The sequence below is a fragment of the Rhinopithecus bieti genome, unplaced genomic scaffold, assembly GCF_001698545.2.
Source record: "Rhinopithecus bieti isolate Rb0 unplaced genomic scaffold, ASM169854v2 scaffold_13617, whole genome shotgun sequence".
NCBI lineage: Eukaryota > Metazoa > Chordata > Mammalia > Primates > Cercopithecidae > Rhinopithecus > Rhinopithecus bieti.
Window position 1 is genome coordinate 817805 of NW_016807714.1, and position 18784 is coordinate 836588.

General features: G+C 50.0%; 1 protein-coding gene across 8 annotated transcripts in view; it reads left to right on the top strand.

The window, feature by feature from the left end:
• ZNF623 (zinc finger protein 623) overlaps nucleotides 1-17690 on the top strand; it is a 19458-nt gene extending 1768 nt beyond the window's left edge. The window contains exons 1-4 of one of the 8 annotated variants that reach the window (XM_017883616.1): nucleotides 238-370; nucleotides 1887-2057; nucleotides 6918-7275; nucleotides 15215-17690. In XM_017883616.1, coding sequence (XP_017739105.1) covers nucleotides 15269-16798 — 1530 coding nt within the window. In that variant the 5' untranslated portion in view covers nucleotides 238-370; nucleotides 1887-2057; nucleotides 6918-7275; nucleotides 15215-15268 and the 3' untranslated portion in view covers nucleotides 16799-17690. The other 7 variants (XR_001887574.1, XM_017883618.1, XM_017883615.1 and 4 more) reach the window with 7 other exon arrangements.
• The last annotated feature ends 1094 nt before the right edge of the window (nucleotides 17691-18784 follow it).

Below are 18784 nucleotides of genomic sequence, written 5' to 3' on the forward strand. Positions count from 1 at the left end.
CCTCCTGAGAGGCTGGTCTTGGGCTGCGGCCGGGCCTCGCCGCGAGTTCCAGACCCGAGTTTCCGAGCCCGCGCTTCCCGGCCCGCAATCCTCTCAACTGCGTAAGGAGGCCGCGTCTGCCGCACCCCCGCGACCCTCGCGGGGTCTTAGTCCCCACGCCCGGAAGTTCGCACCACCGAGAGGGGAGCCGATCCCTAGCGCTCCTAGAGCGCCGCAGGAAGTTTCCCAGGCGGGGCTTCTTGCGACTTCCGGCCGCGGCGGGCTGGCTGCGGTGCGGGCTTTGTCGGCCGGTCTGGGGGGCCCGCGCCCGCGGGGTCCAGTCAACGGCTGCGGGGTCAGCCTGGCGCCGTCCTCTCCCCGCCTGCGCCGGGTGAGTGGCGCGTTCCGGGCGGGGGCGGGCAACGCCTTAGCTGCAGCCCCGGCTGGCTCCGGAGCCCGGCGGCCTTGCCGGGGCAGAGTCCGCCGGGAGGGCCGGGTGGGGTCCGCAGGCCGCGGCCCGCCCCGCAGGGCGTCCAGGAGCGGGGCCTTGGCTAGCCCGTCTCCCGGACGCAGCCATGGCCGCCCCCGCGAGGTTGCAGCGTCTTTCCAGCGAGCCCACCTCGGACCCGAGCCTGGGGTCTTCTCCCTGAGGAGCGCCATGTGGGTACCCCTGGTTCCTTCCTCTTGCCCAAGCCGTGGAGCCGCGGGCTTGAGTTTCCGTGTCGCCGTCTTCAGGCCCGCCAGGCCTGCGTGATGTTGATGCCGCAGAGATGTTTTACGGTGTGACTGGACTGGGTGTGGGCGTTCCCGCGGCTGTGCCTGAACCCTGCCTCCGCTCCCTGGGGCCTGGAGGCTTCTCAGTGCTGGAGGAGATGCAGCACCGGCATCTTCTATGCTGTTGGGGACAGGGGTGGGGAGGGAAACGTGATGAGCAGAGTTAGAATTAAGTACGAGACTTGGTCCTGGAGGAGAAGTCCCAGATGGGAAGAGGTGGTTTGGCAATCCTGCTTTTTCTCGAAGGTACCCTTTCCCCTTCAAGTCTTTAAGAATCCCAGTGGCGGCCGGGCGCGGTGGCTCAAGCCTGTAATCCCAGCACTTTGGGAGGCCGAGACGGGCGGATCACGAGGTCAGGAGATCGAGACCATCCTGGCCAACACTGTGAAACCCCGTCTCTACTGAAAAATACAAAAAAACTAGCCGGGCGAGGTGGCGGCACCTGTAGTCCCAGCTCCTCGGGAGGCTGAGGCAGGAGAATGGCGTGAACCCAGGAGGCGGAGCTTGCAGTGAGCTGAGATCCGGCCACTGCACTCCAGCCTGGGCGACAGAGCGAGACTCCGTCTCAAAAAAAAAAAAAAAAAAAAAAAAAAAAAAAAGAATCCCAGTGGCATTCTCTGTGCTTATGTCAAGGCTGTCTTGTCCCCTTTACACACAGGCTACTTCATGGTCCAGCGACCCTCAGGGTCTGAGCAGCGCCTGGATGCGGGCCTCAGACTCGGGTAGTTGGTGTGAAACAGCTCAGGGAGCTGCGGAGCTTGTTGGTGCTGCCTCAGGGTCATGGAAGATGACCCAGGAGAGGACACGGGGCTCGTCGTTGTCCTTGGGCAGAGCCCTGAGCAGCATGCTGGTAGCAGAAGCCAAATGGCCTGCGTGGGGCAGGGGCAGTTGACAGCTGGCTCCATTTCTCTGACCTTACGCTTGTTACCTCCCTGAGCCTCTGGGGCATCTTGGGGAGCACTAGGAAAACAAGCGCTCCCTGCCTAGCGTGTGGCGCACGGTAGGCCCCTTGGTGTGGCGCGGTCCAAGGAGGTCCAGATGTTGGTGGAGCTCTAGTCCATGGCCCACTCGGCTGCCCTCTGGCTCTGCTTTTCCTGTTTCCTAAGGGTGAAGCTTGGTGTTAATTTCTTCAGGCTGTAAGCAGCACACAGTGACTCTGGCTGGGAGTTTGAGGCTGGAATATCCCCTTACCAGTGTGGGTGTAAGAGCTGGTGGCTTCTAGTGCTGGATGGGACACCCCTGGACACCCCAGGGCTGCTGTGGCTTCTGGTGATACACAACATCTGCTGTTGAGGCAATTTCAGGTGATTTTTATTTATTTTTTATGTATTTATTTTTTTTTGAGACGAAGTCTTGCTCTTGTCGCCCAGGCTGGAGTGCAGTGGTATCATCTCGGCTCACTGCACCCCCAACCTCCCGGGTTCAAGTGATTCTTCTGCCTCAGCCTCCGGAGTTGCTGGGACTACAGGCGTACGCCACCACGTCCGGCTAATTTTTATATTTTTAGTAGAGACAAGGTTTCACCATATTGGCCAGGCTGGTCTTGAACTCCTGACCTCGTGATCTGCCCACCTCGGCTTCCCAAAGTCCTGGGATTACAGGCGTGAGCCACCGCGCCCGGCCTCGGGTGATGTTTTATTCACCAAATTCTGTGTTATAACAGGAGATGGGTCCATGCTAGCCAGTTTGTTGCGTGAAGCCACAAGTCAGGTGGCTTCTTTTTTTTTCATTTCATGTCAGTTTCTTTAAATGAAAGTGTATTGATTTAATTTTACTTAAATTCATTAAAAAAAGGAGCTAAGCAAAAACTGAAGATAGCTATTTTGAGATAACTGTTTCTTCGAAGCAAGATATTTGCAATTTTAAAAACTTTATCTAGAGGCAGGCAGATCATGAAGTCAAGAGTTCGAGACCAGCCTGACCAACATGGTGAAACTCCATCTCCACTAAGTACAGAAGTTAGCCAGGTGTGGTGGCATGCACCTGTAATCCCAGCTAGTCAGGAGGCTGAGGCAGGAGAATCACTTGAACCAGGGAGGTGGAGGTTGCAGTGAGTGGAGATCACACCATTGTACTCCAGCCTGGGCGACAGAGTGAGATTCCGTCTAAAAGAAAAAGAAACCTGTACATAGAAGTTCAGAGAGGCTTTATTTTTAATAGCCTACAACTAGAACAAACCCAAATATTCTTCAATATGTGAATGAATGAACAAACTGGTATATACCATACAATGGAATACTACTCTGCAATAAAAGGAATGAACCACAGACACATACAACAACTTAGATGGATCTCAAAGGCTCCATCAGGAACCCAGGCACCTCACCACTTGAGTGTGTGGAAACTTATTCCACGGTTCTCCATCTCCTCCGCCACTGCCTAGGTTTAGGCCCCACTGAATCTCACCTGGATGATTGTCCCAGCATCCTCACCAGCCTTGGATTTCTGCAGTCCATCTGAGAGGTTTGCAGGCCTGAAATGCCACTCTGTGGCGAGAAGACGAAATATGCAGAGTGCCATTCTTTCACCCTTTGTGAGCAATGCACCAAATCCTGACCGCAGTCCCCCCAACCCACTGCACTACTTCTAGAATGACCTTTCTACGCTGAACTTTTCAATGGCTTATCTTTGCTCTTTAGGCAAAATCCAAACTTCTCATCATACTTCCCAGGCTCTGGTTTACCTCTGTCCTCTCATCTTTCAGTGCCTCAGCCATGAGACTCATTTTTATGCTAGAATATTCCACTAGATCCCTTGCTGTTACACATTGATTGGCGTTTTTCGTTATCTGCCTAGAACTCTCACTCCACTCTCTCTGCCTAGGTCAGTCGTGCCCACCCTGCAGATCTTAGGTTGTTTTGTGGGGTTTTTGTGTTGTATTTTTTTTTTAGACAGTCTCATTCTGTCACCCAGGCTAGAGTGCAGTGGTGCAATCTAGGCTCACTGCAACCACTGCCTCCCGGGTTCAAGCAGTTCTTCTGCCTCAGCCTCCTGAGTAGCTGGTATTACAGGCGTCTGCCACCACGCCTAATTTTTGTATTTTTAGTAGAGACGGAGTTTCACCATGTTGGCCAGGCTGGTCTCGAGCTGCTGACTTCAAGTGATCCACCCGCCTTGGCCTCCCAAAGTCCTGGGATTATAGGTGTGAGTCACCTCACTCGGCCACAGGTCTTAGTTTTGATGTCACCTCATCTAGGAAGTCTCCTGCAAGCCCTCAAGACTGTTAGAGGAGCCTCTTCTGGGGCCTTCCTCCATCACAGCACAGCTGGAATAACCTGGGGGCTGTTGGCATCACCCACTGGAACTGGGAGCCACATTCACCTCTGAATTCCTGCTCTCTGGCTCAGCGTTTCACACCTACTTGGTGTGAAGGTTTGCGGATTAACAACATGGTTGGATGAGAAAATGAAGGCCTGAAAGTGGAGGCACAGCATGGGGAGGGAGGTCACCCGAAGTGCGTCCTGACTTCAGGAAGGCCAGGGTGGGAAAGTCAGACAAGGCTCACCATGCATCCTGCTCCCTTGCCAGTGCTCAGTACCTTGGGGCTGAGTGTAGGATAAGTGTCCCCCGCCCCCCATGCCAGGTTGTGGGAAGGACTGGCAGGGTTACTTCCAGGAGAAACAGATAAGGCCAGGGAAGAGTTTCTTTCCGTCAAGCCCATATATTTGTATTATCTGTACTTTGTCCAAGACCTGCAGTNGAGATGGAGTCTTGCCCTGTGACCGAGGCTGGAGTGTAGTGGCGTGATCTCGGCTCACAGCAACCTCTGCCCCCTGGATTCAAGCGATTCTCCTGTCTCAGCCTCCCGAGTAGCTGGGATTACAGGCACGCACCACCACGCCCAGCTAATTTTTTGTATCTTTAGTAGAGATGAAGTTTCACCATGTTGACCAGGGTGGTCTCGAACTCCTGACCCTGTGATCCTTATACCTCGGCCTCCCAAAGTGCTAGGATTACAGGTGTGAGCCACCGCATCTGGCCTCTCTTTTTAAAATAGAGACTGTGTTTCACCATGTTGACCAGGCTGTTCTCTAACTCCTGAGCACAAGCAGTCCACCTGCCTCAGCCTCCCAAAGTGCTGGGATTACAGGTGTGAGCCACCACGCCTGGCCCAGTTTGAATTTATCATCATAGGGAGAATTGAATCTGAATATTTGGGTTGTATATTAGCATTATTTAAGACATAGGTTAAAGTTGCTGCAACAGATTCAAATATGGTGTTTCAAATAAGAAACTTCAGTTGTCTTACTCTCTCTTAAAGGTAGGGAGTGGCCTCCAGGGATTCTGGCTGCCCTGCCTCATCAGCACTGTGGGGAGGGGAGAGAGTGGGCAGCACACACACATCACTTCCCTTCTCACCTCAGCTTGGTCACAAAGCCACCTAAGTTAAAGGGACACTAGGAAGTGTCATTTGTGGGGCAATCATTAGTAATTTGATGGGGTTTCTAACACTAAAAGGAAGAAGGAAACAGGAATGCTGGGGAACCACAGCAGCCACCCAAGTGTCCAGTGGACCTTTTATCCCACACATGGGGATGTGCCGGTGTGGGTCCAGATCACTGCGGTAAAGTGAATAGCAAAACAAAGCAAGTCACAGGAACTTTTTAGTTTCCCAGTGTATATAAAAGTTACGTTTAAGGCCGGGTGCGTTGGCTCAAGCCTGTAATCCCAGCACTTTGGGAGGCCAAGACGGGCGGATCACGAGGTCAGGAGATCGAGACCATCCTGGCTAACACGGTGAAACCCTGTCTCTACTAAAAAAATACAAAAAACTAGCCGGGCGAGGTGGTGGGCGCCTGTAGTCCCAGCTACTCGGGAGGCTGAGGCAGGAGAATGGCGTAATCCCTGGAGGTGGAGCTTGCAGTGAGCTGAGATTCGGCCACTGCACTCCAGCCCGGGGGACAGAGCGAGACTCCGTCTCAAAAAAAAAAAAAAAGTTACGTTTAAGCTATGCTGTGGTCACTATTAAGTATGCAATAGCATTATGTCTAAAAAAATGTAAATAATTTAAAGATGTTTTATTGCTAAAAGATGATCATCTGAGCCTTAAGTTGTAATCATTTTGCTAGTGGAGGGTCTTGCCTCTCTTGATGTCTCTCCACCTCCCGGGTTCAAGCGATTCTCCTGCTCACTGATCAGGGTGGTAGTTGCTGAAGATTGGTGTGACTGACAGTTTTTTTTTTTTTTTTTTTTTTGAGACGGAGTCTCGCTCTGCCGCCCAGGCTGGAGTGCAGTGGCCGGATCTCAGCTCACTGCAAGCTCTGCCTCCCGGGTTTACGCCATTCTCCCGCCTCAGCCTCCCGAGTAGCTGGGACTACAGGCACCCGCCACCTCGCCCGGCTAGTTTTTTGTATTTTAGTAGAGACGGGGTTTCACCGTGTTAGCCAGGATGATCTCGATCTCCTGACCTCGTGATCCGCCCGTCTCGGCCTCCCAAAGTGCTGGGATTACAGGCTTGAGCCACCGCGCCCGGCCACTGTGACTGACAGTTTCTTAAAGCAGGACGATGAAATTTGCCACATCAATGGAATCTTGCTTTCACAAAAGATTTCTCTGTATGTAGCATGCAAAGCTGTTTGCTAGTATTTTACCCACAGTAGAACTTCTTTCAGAATTAGAGTCAAGCCTCTCAAACCCTGCCTGTGTTTTATCAACTAAATTTATGGAATCTTCAAAATCCTTTGTTGTCATTTCAACAGTGTTCATGGCATCTTCACCAGAAGCAGATTCCATTTCAAGAAACTTACTTGTTTTGCTCGTCTCTAAGAAGCAACACCTCAGCCGGGCAGTCCCAGCACTTTGGGAGGCTGAGGTGGTGGGTGGATCACCTGAGGTCAGGAGTTGGAGACCAGCCTGGCCAACATAGCAAAACCCCATCTCTACTAAAAATACAAAAATTAGCCGGGTGTGGTGGCGCCTGTCATCCCAGCTGCTCAGGAAGCTGAGGCAGGAGAATTGCTTGAGCCTGGGAGGTGGAGGTTGCAGTGAGCCGAGATTGTGCCACTCCACTCCACCTGGGGAACAAGAGTGAAACTCCGCCTCAAAAAAAGAAAGAAGCAACACCTCATCCGTTTAAGTTTGGGCATGAGATTGAAGCAATTCAGTCACATGTTTAGGCCACACTTCTAAATCTAGTTCTCTTGCTGTTTTCACCACATCTGCAGTTGCTTCCTCCACTGAAGTCTCAATCCCCTCAAAGACTCATGAGGGCTGGAATCGAGTGTTTCCAAAATACCAAATGTTATTCTGACCTCCTCCCGCAAATCATGAATGTTCTGCATGGCGTCTGTAATGGCGACTCCTTTCCAGAAGGTTTTCAGCTGACTGCCCAGATCGATCAGAGGAATCATTGTCTGGCGATTATCTACAGCTTTGTGAAACATATTTCTTAAATAATGAGACTTGAAAGTTGGAGTGACTCCCAGCCACGGGCTGCAGAATGCACGTTGTGTTGGCATAAGAAGAACATCAGTCTCCCTGTTCATCTCTGTCAGAGCTCTTGGGTGACCAGGAGCATTGTCAGTGAGTTAGCGTTTCGAAAGGAATATTTTTTTCTGAGCAGTAGGTCTCATTAGTGGACTTAAAATACTCAGTAAACTGCTGTAAACAGATGCGCTGTCATCCAGGCCTTGTTCCATGTATAGAACACAGGCAGAGTGGATTTAGCATCATTCTTAAGGCTCCTAAAATTTTTAGAATGAGAAATGAGCGTTGGTGTCACGTCACCAGCTGCATTCGCCCCTAATGAGAGAGTCAGCCTGTCCTTTCAATCTTTGAAGCCCGGCATTGACTTCTCTCTAGCTACGAAAGTCCTAGATGCCATCTTCCAATAGAAAGCAGTTTTATCCACACTGAAAATCTTTTTATAGTAGCCACCTTAGTCAGCCATCTTAGCTAGATCGGGAGAACTTGCTGCAGTTTCTCTCGTAAAACTTGTGACTTCACCTTGCTCTTTTATGTATGGAAGTGGCTTCTTTCCCTAAACCTCATGAGCCAACCTCTGCTGGCTTTCTGCTTTTCTTCCGCAGCTTACCTCACCTGTCTCGGCCTTCATAGAATTGAGGACGGTTAGGACCTTGCTATGGATTCAGCTTTGGTTGCCAGTCACACCAACCGTCAGGGAAAGTTGTTGTTTTCATTTCTCCAGACCACTCAGACTTCCTCCACATCAGCAATAAGGCGGTCTTGCTGTCCTATCATTTGTGTGTTCACTGGAGCAGCTCCTTTAATTTCCTTCGGGGCTTTTCCTTTGCATTCCCACTTGGCCATTTGATGCAAGAGGCCCGGCTTTCTGACTTGAGTTTTAGACATGCCTTCCTCACGAAGCTTAATCATTTCTAGCTTTTGGTTTAAAGTGAGAGATGCGGGATTCCTCATTTCATGTGAGCACTTAGAGGCCTTGGTAAGGTTACTAATTAGCCTAATCTCAATATTGTGTCCAGGGAAGAGGGAGGCCGGAGGAAAGGGAGAGAGATGGGGAACAGCCGGTTGGTGGTGGCTGTAGAAAATACACATTGATAATTCAGCTTCTTATATGGGTGCGGTTTGTGGTGCCCTAAACAGTGACAGTAGTTTTAGATTCCTGTTATCTGCCCGGCACCTGGCATGGGTGTGGAGGGCGGAGTTCTGAGGTGGCCTCTTAGATTCCTGGCCCCTCATGCGCACACCCTTCTTCCAGTTACTCAGACACTCATCTGGTGCTTCCATGAAGAGACCTGGAGATGTCCGGAAGTCCCAGGTCAGTGAGGTGAGAAGGGAGGCCGTCTGGGAGAGCCTGACGTAATTGCACAGGCCCTGGGAAGCAGAGGTTCGTTCCTCCATCTGGTTGGAGAACAGAGGCTGAGATTAGACACCTGAGAAAAATGTGATGTGCTGTGCCTGCCTTGCGGCTTCAGGTGGCCCCTAGGGGCGGCTCCTGCTCACAGCCAGTAAACACACAGGGTTCTCAGTCCTACAGTTGCAGGGAACTGGATTCTGCCACGAAATCTGAGTAAGTTTGGAAACTAGCTTTCCCCAGGGCCTCCAGATGAGAACTCAGCCCGATGACATACAGTTGCAACTTTGTGTGACTCTGCGTGGAGGTCCCAGCTGGCCTGGCCTGGATGTGTGACCCGCAGAACTGTGGGGTGACAAATGCATGCTGCTTTAAGTTGCTGAGTTTGTGTAAATTGTTTTTGGAGCACTGGATGATAACTGAGTGGGAGAGGGCTTGGCACTGGGCAGGTGGAGTCCCTTTCTTGGAAGCAGTTCCCAGAGTGAGGATTCCCAAACTGCAGGCTGGGGCATTGCCCTCAACAGCGGGGCTGGGTAGAGCATCCCAGTGCCTGCGTGAGGTCGCATAATCCCGGGCCTGACTTTTCCAAAGTGAGTACCGGTGTGACCCAGGGCACCATGTGCCCCTGCCAGCGACAGTGTCTCCTGAACACCATTGCAGCTTACATCCTCCCACCGGGGATTGGCTCTCTGTTTTTTAGCTCTATGTAAATGGAGTCATACAATATGAGCTCTTTTGTGCCTGGCTGGTTTTGCTCAGCACTTCGTCTGTTGTGAGGTCCGCCTGCGCTTTTGTGTTGTGAGGTCCACCTGCGCTTTTGTGTGTGGCAGTTTTTTTTCTGTGCATTATTGTTTTGTGTGAGTCTTCTGTTGCTAGATATTTAGGGTGTTAGAATGTTGCTAAGAACACTCTAGCTACAGACTTCTGCAGGGCAGGCTTGCAGTTTCTCCAGCAACCTAATTCCCTTGAAAATATCATCACTGTTGGCGCTGCTTGCTGCCAGTGCATCCCGTGTCACAGCTCTGGTTTTGTTATTTTTTATTTTTATTTTTGTAAATTTTATTTGTTTTGAGATGGAGTCTCACTTTGTCACCCAGGCTGGAGTACAGTGGTGTGATCTCTGCTCACTGCAACCTCTGCCTCCCAGGTTCAAGTGATTCTCCTGTCTCAGCCTCCCAAGTAGCTGGGATTATAGGTGCACGCCACTACGCCCGGCTAATTTTTGTATTTTTAGTAGAGATGAGGTTTCACCATAGCCAGGCTGGTCTCGAACTCCTGACCTCAAGTGATCCTCCCACCTTAGCCTCCCAAAGTGCTGGGATTACAGGCATGAGCAACTGCACCTGGTGCAGCTCTGGTTTTCAAACCAGCAGAAAAATCTCCAGTTTTATTTACTGGATTCTGGGCTGGGCTGATCCCCCCTCTCATTATACTGGCAGTGGCCTTGAGGTATTGGAGACAGTAGTAGTGGGTGCGAAGGCAACATTACCCATCTTCGCAGTGGCCTGGCTCCCGCTGCCCAGCAAGAACCCCAAAGAGAAGGCTCTTGAGGCAAGACAGTCAGTTTTCTCATCCTGAGAGCCGCATTAATGGGTCCTCAGTGCATAAGCAGAATATATATGGAAATCAAAAAGGGAATACATGGCTGGGTATGGTGGCTCACCCCTGTAACCCCAGCACTTTGGGAGGCCAAGGTTGGTGGACCGCTTGAGGCCAGGATTTCGAGACCAACCTGGCCAATATAGAGAAACCCCATCTCTACTAAAAATACACAAGAATTGCTTGAACCCAGGAGGCGGAGGTCGCAGTGAGCTGAGATCATGCCACCATGCAATCAGCCTGTGTGACAGAGCAAGACCCTATCTTAAAAAAAAAAAATGCCGGGCGCAGTTGCTTAAGCCTGTAATCCCAGCACTTTGGGAGACCGAGGTGGGTGGATCACCTGAGGTTGGGAGTTCGAGACCAGCCTGACCAATATGGAGAAACCCCATCTCTACTGAAAATACAAAATTAGCCGGGCGTGGTGGTGCATGCCTATAATCCCAGCTACTTGGGAGGCTGAGGCAGGAGAATCGCTTGAACCCGGGAGCCAGAGATTGCAGTGAGCCGAGATCGTGCCATTACACTCCAGCCTGGGCAATAAGAGCAAAACTCCGTCTCAGAAAAAAAGAGAAAATGCAAATCCTTGGCTGGGCGCTGTGGCTTACTCCTGTAATCCCAGCACTTTGGAAGGCCGAGGCAGGCGGATTATGAGGTCAGGAGATGGAGACCATCCTGGCTAACACAGTGAAACTGCATCTCTATTAAAAATACAAAAAAATTAGCCTGGCGTGGTGGCAGGCGCCTGTGGTCCCAGCTGCTTGGCAGGAGAATGGCGTGAACCTGGGAGGCGGAACTTGCAGTGAGCAGAGATGGCGCCACTGCACTCCAGCCTGGGCGACAGAGTGAGACGCCGTCTAAAAAAAAGAAGACAAATCCTCAGACTTCAGGCTGGTAAAGTACAGGCGTCAAGAAAGAGACTTTCTCTCAAAGCAATCACCGTTCCTTTGGTCTCTGCTTTCAGAGGGTGGATTCTGGCTTCCTCCCTTTCTATGGCAGAGCCTCAAGTATTGTTTCATTATAACACCTATGAGGGAAGAAGTGATTCCTGGCTGTGAACACCATGTGTGGAGTGTGCACAGTCTCCCCACGACTGCCTAGCTTTCCTCCACGTCCCAAAGATGTGTCCATTAGGTGAATTGGGGTGTCTCCTTAGTCCCACCATGAGCGAGTTTGGGTGTGTGAGTTGCCCTGCAGTGGGACCCTGTCCTATCCAGGGCTGGTTCTCACCTTGCACCCTGAGCTGCCAGGATAGGCTCCAGCTACCCAGGACCCTGCATTAAAATAAGTGGGTAAATAATTATCTTGTTTTTCTTAATTTTTTTTTTTATGGGAGATTTTCCAGCAAAAACTGAGAAACTGCTAGACATTCTAAAACAGCTGTAGCAACCACTGTTAATCTTTCTTTAAGGTATGTATAACTCACATTTATTTCAGTGTTGAATACTAGAAGGGTTGGAGCTCTTTTTTTTTTTTTGGTTAGCGACAGGGTCTCACTCTGTCACCTAGGTTGGAGTGCCATGGCACAGTCATGGCTTACTGTAGCCTCAAACCTTTGGGCTCAAGTGATCCTGCTGCCTTAGCCTCTCAAATAGCTGGGACCACAGGTATGCAGCGTCATACCCAGCTAATTAAAAAAACGTTTTTAGAGATGGAGTCTTGCTGTGTTGCCCAGGCTGGTCTCGGACTCCTGGTCTCAAGTAGTCCTCCTCCTTTGGCCACTGGAAATGCTGGGATGATAGGCATGAGCCACTGTACCTGGCTTATTACCCTCTTTTGAGTGTATTATGTATGCGTGATTAGAACATTCATTCATACAACAGATATTTATGAAATGTATTACTTTCTGCCGGGAATTGTTTGGGTTGCTGAGGATAAAGAACAGAACAAAGTTCCTGCACTTACATACTTGTCGGGGAGACAGCAAAACACAGTTTGTTGCCTGTGGGGGGGGGTGTGTGTGCGCGCGCACGTGCATATATATATATGTCACAATTCATTGATTCTAAGACACACTTTCTCCATATTTTAATATCTCTGAAATTGAGTTGCCTGTTAGAATTGATGGAGTGTTTTTTGTTGTTTGAGACAGGGTTTTACTCTGTCACCCAGGCTGGAATGCTGTGGCACAAGCACGGCTCACTGCAGTCTCAACTTCTGGGCTCAAATGATTCTCCTGCCTCAGTCTCCCGTAGCCGGGACCACAGGTGTGCTACGTCGCCTGGCTGTTTTTAAAAATTTTTTTTGTAGAGATGGGATCTCTCTCCCTTGCCCAGGCAGACATTGAACTCCTGGTCTCCAGTGACCTTCCCACCTCTGCCTCCCAAAGTCTTAGGATTACAGGAGTGAGCCACTGTGCCTGGCTTGATGGAGTGTTTTCATTTAAATTGGTGCTTTTATTTTCCTTCATGGTTCATAAAGTCGTGTCACATCTCACAGTCGTTGGCTGCTTTGATTGGGTGACTTGTGATTGGTCAGGTGGTCAGAACTGTGCAGAGGAAGCAGAGGCAGGAGAGAGGGCATGCTGAGGGTGAGGGTGCCTTGCTGTTTTGTAGAGTGACTAGGCAGGACTCCGATCAGGTGACGTCAATACAGACACCTGAAGGACATCTAGGAGTGAACCATGCAAATATTCTTGGAGTCTTTCTATGAAAGGGCAAAGGCTCCGAGGGGCTTCTTTGGTCACACTGACCAAAGAAGAGGGAAGGGGAGGGCAGGGGAGCAGCAGGAGTCCAGGCCCGGTGGCCCTCATGGGGCCTGAGTAGGGGATGGGCAACCCTTTTAAGTTTTACGTAGAAAAGTGACATCTGATTTATGATTTTAAAGCGTAATTCTGCTGGCTGTGTAGAAAAGAGCTGGAGAAGGGGAGAAGTAAGAAGGTGGGAGGCAGTCACACTTCATGGTGAAAGGCGATGGTGCAGATGGCAGCCCTGTAGGCTGTGGGCATCTGGCGCTGGGCATGGTTTTGAACAGATGTGGTTGGAGGAGTTGCTGGCAGCTCTCAGGCCCCATGAGGCAAGTAGTTAGAACAAAAGGAAAAGGAGTCAAGGGTTATTGCAATGTCTGTGGCCTGAACAAATGAGACAATGGAGAAGACTATAGGAGGAGGAAAGTCAGAAGTGAGGCTGGACGCGTTAGTGTTGAAACTTCTGGGAGCATCTGATTGAAGGTGTGGGGTGCGGAGCTGGTCGGGTGTGGGGACTGGAAAGAGGGCCAGGTTGGAGGGACGCATTAGGGTTAAAACTTCTGGGAGCATCCGATTGAAGGTGTGGGGTGCGGAGCTGGTCAGGTGTGGGGACTGGAAAGAGGGCCAGGTTGGAGGCAGGCATGTGAATCTTCAGCATAGATGGCGTTGCTGGCCGATAATGAGTGCACTCCCCTCTGTAATGCACAAAGATGAGGACTGAGCCCTAGACACGCCAGGGCCTTGAGGCGTCAGGGGACACTGGGAGGAGCTATCAGTGAGGCAGGTAAGGAACAGAGAAAGGCTGTCCCAGATTCACAAAAGGAGAGTGACTTCTGAAGGAGCGGGGCTGTGTCTGCTGCCGCAGGTTGAGTTGGAAGTGTGGCCGTAGCTGACCCCTGATGTGGTGACATGGATATTTGGGGTGAGAGCCCTACTGCAGTAGGCTCAGGGGAAGGAGGAAATGGAGAAATGAAGCGTGGAGTGGGGGCTCTTTGAATGTGGCTGTGGAGGAGGAGTGTTATGGTGTAGTAATTGGTGGGACATGGGGCCCATGACGTGCATTTTTCAGGTAGCTGGGAACTGGTGTACTTCATGCTGAGGGGAGTGGTGGGTTTGGAGGGCAAGGACTTCAGGATGGAGGAGAGGGGTGGGTGCTCAAGTGCTGTCCCTGCATGTGTGAGAGGAAAAGGGAGCTCACACACAAGTAGAAGTGTTGACCTTCAGTCAGATCAAGGGCAGTTTAACCCAGGTAACAAGCCTGGCAGAGGATGGGTGGAGATATAAGCTGGCAGGAGATATGGGAGGCAGTGGATGTCTTTGCCTGATTTCTTCTGTTTTCTCGTTGAAACAAGAAGCATGGTCACCAGTGGGGAGGGAGGAGGGAGTGCTGGGTCTGTAAGAAGACAGGAGAAGTGGAAGGTCCTGTAGGGAGTGGGAAGGGTAGGAGTTGCTGGCGGCTCTCAGGCCCCATTAGGCAAGTAGCTCTGAATTTAAAGAACTCAAGTTAGCTGGCTGGGCGTGGTGGCTCACACCTGTAATCCCAGCACTTTGGGAGGCCAAGGCCAACGGATCACCTGAAGTCAGGAGATTGAGACCATCCTGGCTAACATAATGAAACCCCGTCTCTACTAAAAATACAAAAAATTAGCCGGGCGTGGTGGTGGGCACCTGTAGTCCCAGCTGCTCGAGAGCCTGAGGCAGGAGGATGGAGTGAACCCAGGAGGTGGAGCTTGCAGTGAGCCAAGATGGTGCCACTGCACTCCAGCCTGGGCGACAGAGTGAGACTCTGTCTTTAAAAAAAAAAAAAAAAATCTGCGAGTGCAGGCGTAAATTAGGACATAGCCTCGTTTCAACCAAAGCTTGGACTTTCCCATCCAAGCATGATGGAGGGAGAAAAGGGCAGGGGACTCCGGATTCTGTGTAGGAGGGTGATTCTCATGTAATCTGCAGTGAACACAGTGTCCCAGACCATGGGGTCTAAGCTAGGTACAGAGAGGAGAAGAGGACATGAAGGAAGGAATGAGGAACAGGGAAGAGGTGGCAGGGCTGATACATTTATACGTTTGTTTAAAATACCTGTCTTGGTTTCTTAATGGAGTCCAAGCATATCCCCACCCCTCTGCAACTCATCCAGGAATCACTAACGGTCAGAGGAGTGTTGTGCACCACAGGCCAGTCTGTCCTGGTGTTGGATGTTAAAAGTGGAGCCACAAAGAAGCCATCTTAACGTGGGACAGGCTTGGGTGTGAGGCCAGAGCTGTGGGTAGCAGCACTTTGGGTCAGAAGTGAGGGGCAGAGGAAACACTTTCCACCTCTTGGATATGAATTTTGTCTGACCCTGATTCAGGAGATCCCCATCTGTTAAGTAAGGGGAAAGATGATTTTGTTGTCTTTTGTTTCAGATTCTAATGTAGGAACTGGTGAGAAGAAGGTGACTGAAGCCTGGATTTCTGAGGATGAAATCACATAGGATGATGTCAGATAAACTCACAGTGATGGAGCTCCCTTCTCCAGAGTCTGAGGAAGTCCATGAGCCCAGATTAGGGGAGCTTTTGGGAAATCCAGAAGATCAGAGCCTGGGGAGTTCCCCCTCTCAGGACAGGGGCTGCAAGCAGGTGACAGTGACCCATTGGAAGATCCAAACAGGAGAGACAGCTCAAGTGTGTGCCAAGTCAGGAAGAAACCCTATTCTGAACTCAGACCTCCTTCAGCTTCAGAGAGAGCTCATAGAGGGGGATGCCAATCCTTGCGATATCTGTGGCAAAACCTTCACGTTTAATTCCGACCTAGTTAGGCATCGGATTTCGCATGCTGGGGAGAAACCTTACAGGTGCAATCAGTGTGGGAAAGGCTTTGGCCAGAGCTCACACCTTATGGAGCATCAGAGAATTCACACTGGAGAGAGACTCTGCGTCTGTAACGTGTGTGGGAAAGACTTCATTCACTATGCAGGTCTCATTGAGCATCAGCGCGTTCATTCAGGAGACAAGCCCTTCAAATGCACACAGTGTGGGAAGGCGTTTTGTCACAGTTCAGACCTGATTAGGCACCAGAGAGTTCACACCAGAGAGAGACCTTTTGAATGCAAAGAGTGTGGAAAAGGCTTCAGTCAGAGCTCCTTACTTATTCGTCATCAGAGGATTCACACGGGAGAAAGGCCCTATGAGTGCAATGAATGTGGGAAATCCTTCATAAGGAGCTCGAGCCTCATTCGGCACTATCAGATCCACACAGAAGTGAAACAGTATGAATGCAAAGAATGTGGGAAGGCATTCCGTCATCGCTCAGACCTTATCGAGCACCAGAGGATCCACACCGGAGAGAGACCATTTGAATGCAATGAGTGTGGGAAAGCCTTTATTCGGAGCTCGAAGCTCATTCAGCATCAGAGGATCCATACTGGGGAGAGGCCTTACGTGTGCAACGAGTGTGGGAAGCGCTTCAGCCAGACGTCAAACTTCACCCAGCATCAGAGAATTCACACTGGAGAGAAACTCTATGAATGTAACGAGTGTGGGAAAGCTTTCTTTCTGAGTTCATACCTTATTCGACATCAGAAAATCCACACTGGAGAGAGAGTGTATGAATGTAAGGAATGCGGGAAAGCGTTTCTCCAGAAAGCCCATCTCACTGAGCACCAGAAGATCCACTCTGGGGACAGGCCCTTCGAATGTAAAGACTGTGGGAAAGCCTTCATCCAGAGCTCCAAGCTGCTTCTGCACCAGATCATTCACACTGGAGAAAAGCCCTATGCTTGCAGTTATTGTGGGAAAGGCTTTATTCAGAGGTCAAACTTCCTTCAGCACCAGAAAATTCATACTGAAGAGAAGCTCTATGAATGTAGTCAGTATGGGAGAGATTTTAACTCAACTACAAACTTTAAAAATAATCAAAGTGTTCACCAAGAGGGACTCTCCTTGAATAAGGCCCCCATACATTTGGGCGAGAGGTCTGTCGATCAGGGGCAACACATAGATAACTTATAAAATAATTATTCTCCCGCCCAATGAGTGATGTTTGGAAATGCGTGGAATTAGGATTCATGTGTTTCTAAGATTTGGACATGTCAGAATTTTGTGAATCATGGATGGAGCTGCTTTTGGAGTTGGATGCCACCTGCCACTGTGCAGCACTAGCAGGCTCACCGTTCTCCTCAGCTGTGAGCACTGTCCTCGGGAGAGTCACAGGGCTTGACACCTGACTCTGAGCTGGAACAGTAGGGGCAGGGAGGAGACAGGTCTCAAGAAAAGGTTTTTTAAAAATTTTATCCACAGTTACAGTCCATCCTTGAGTTAAATCCCTTTTAGAGCAGAACTGTGTATCTAATCTTGTTACTTAGGAGAATGTTACCTAGGAAATTTTGATCTATTAAGTTGAAGAAAGATAACTTGTATACAAATCCCCGAGCCATTTCCCTGTTGTCTGGAGGAGGAACTCCGGGTCCCCCATCCTGGGCCCTAAGGCCTCCTGTGTCCTGGAGCCTCGCCTCCCACTGCCTGACTTCCTGCCACACAGTTAATGCTGCAGCAACACCAACTGCTTCATCTTCCCTGTGCTCCACGTGGCTTCCTACCTCTCTCGCCTTTGATCTTGTTAAAGGGTCTCCTCAGCTAATTGACTCCGAATCATGGTTCAAGACATGCCTCAGGCCTCATGTCAAGGGATGTTTCCCTCAGGCCTAGTTGGCAGCGCTTTCCACACTTCTGTGGCTCAGTGATTACTGCTATTACTGTATTTACTTGCATATGTCAGAATGACTTGGTAGACTATCTCTGCTGTTATACTCTGAGTTCCTGAGGACAGTGATCATATCTGATTGATTTCCATGTGTCCACTGTCTCACAAGGCAATAAAAAATACACCCCTAAATCTATGTGTGATTGGCATCTGTCTTGCTTTGTCCTTTCTATACCGCCATTCTCAAAAATTTTCAGCTGTTAGCTGTTTTTTTTTTATTGTTTGTTTATTTTGTATCAGTATAATCTATGACTCTGTTAGAAGTATCTTCTCAGCCCTGCTACTGTCTGCTGCTCCTACTTAACCCAGAAGTTGCAGGCTATTGCAATAGCCTGTGCACATCCACGCCCTCCTGTGTGCCGCCTTACAGCTCATGCAGAACTGTCCACTTGATCTGGAGGGCATTGACACCTGACTCAGCTGGCACAGTGGGGACAGGAGGAGGCAGGTCTCAATAGAAGGCCTTCACTTGTCTGTATCTGTCTGTCTCACGTGAAAGGCACAGTCTCAGTGTCTCACGTGAAAGGCACAGTCTCAGTGTCTCACTGGAAAGGCACAGTCTCAGTGCACTACGTAACTCTTCTGTTTTAGCAGTTCTGAGGCTGAACTGAGCTCTTGTCATTTTCCATGCTCTCTGGCTCATTTTCTCATTTACTTAAACATATATCGATATCTATAAGGAATAGTCCTAAATGTTGGGAAAACAGATGAGCAACCCACTACCCCGAAGTCCTCCACAGTGTGGTGGGGAAGACAGAGATCACAGTACGATGAGTCAAGTGTGTGCTCTCAGTTGTGAAGGAGCACAGGTGAGGGGGTGACTGATGTGGCATGGAGCTGGGAAGGCTGTACAGAAGAGTGACATTTCAGCTGGGCCAGAGAGATCAGTAGAGCTCAGCTAAAGAAAATAGGATCGGAGAGGGAATCCCCGCAGAAACATGGAGTCATGACAGATGGCTCTTTGGCTAGGACTGTTCCAAAGCAGGCGAGGTAAATAGACAGTGGACGGCCACGTCGCAAAACGGTTAGTCTTTGCCTCTGAATTTCATCTGAACATGAACTCCAAAATCCAGTTTTGTAACCATATAGTTTTTCTTTTTCTCATGAGGCCATATTTTGAATTCTTAAATAACTACCAATCCTGAAAGCCTCAGGACAAGTAATTTAAAAAGATGTGCATTTTCTGGAAAATGAGCATGACTGGAGATGTTTCACATGTAGATTTTACCAGACCA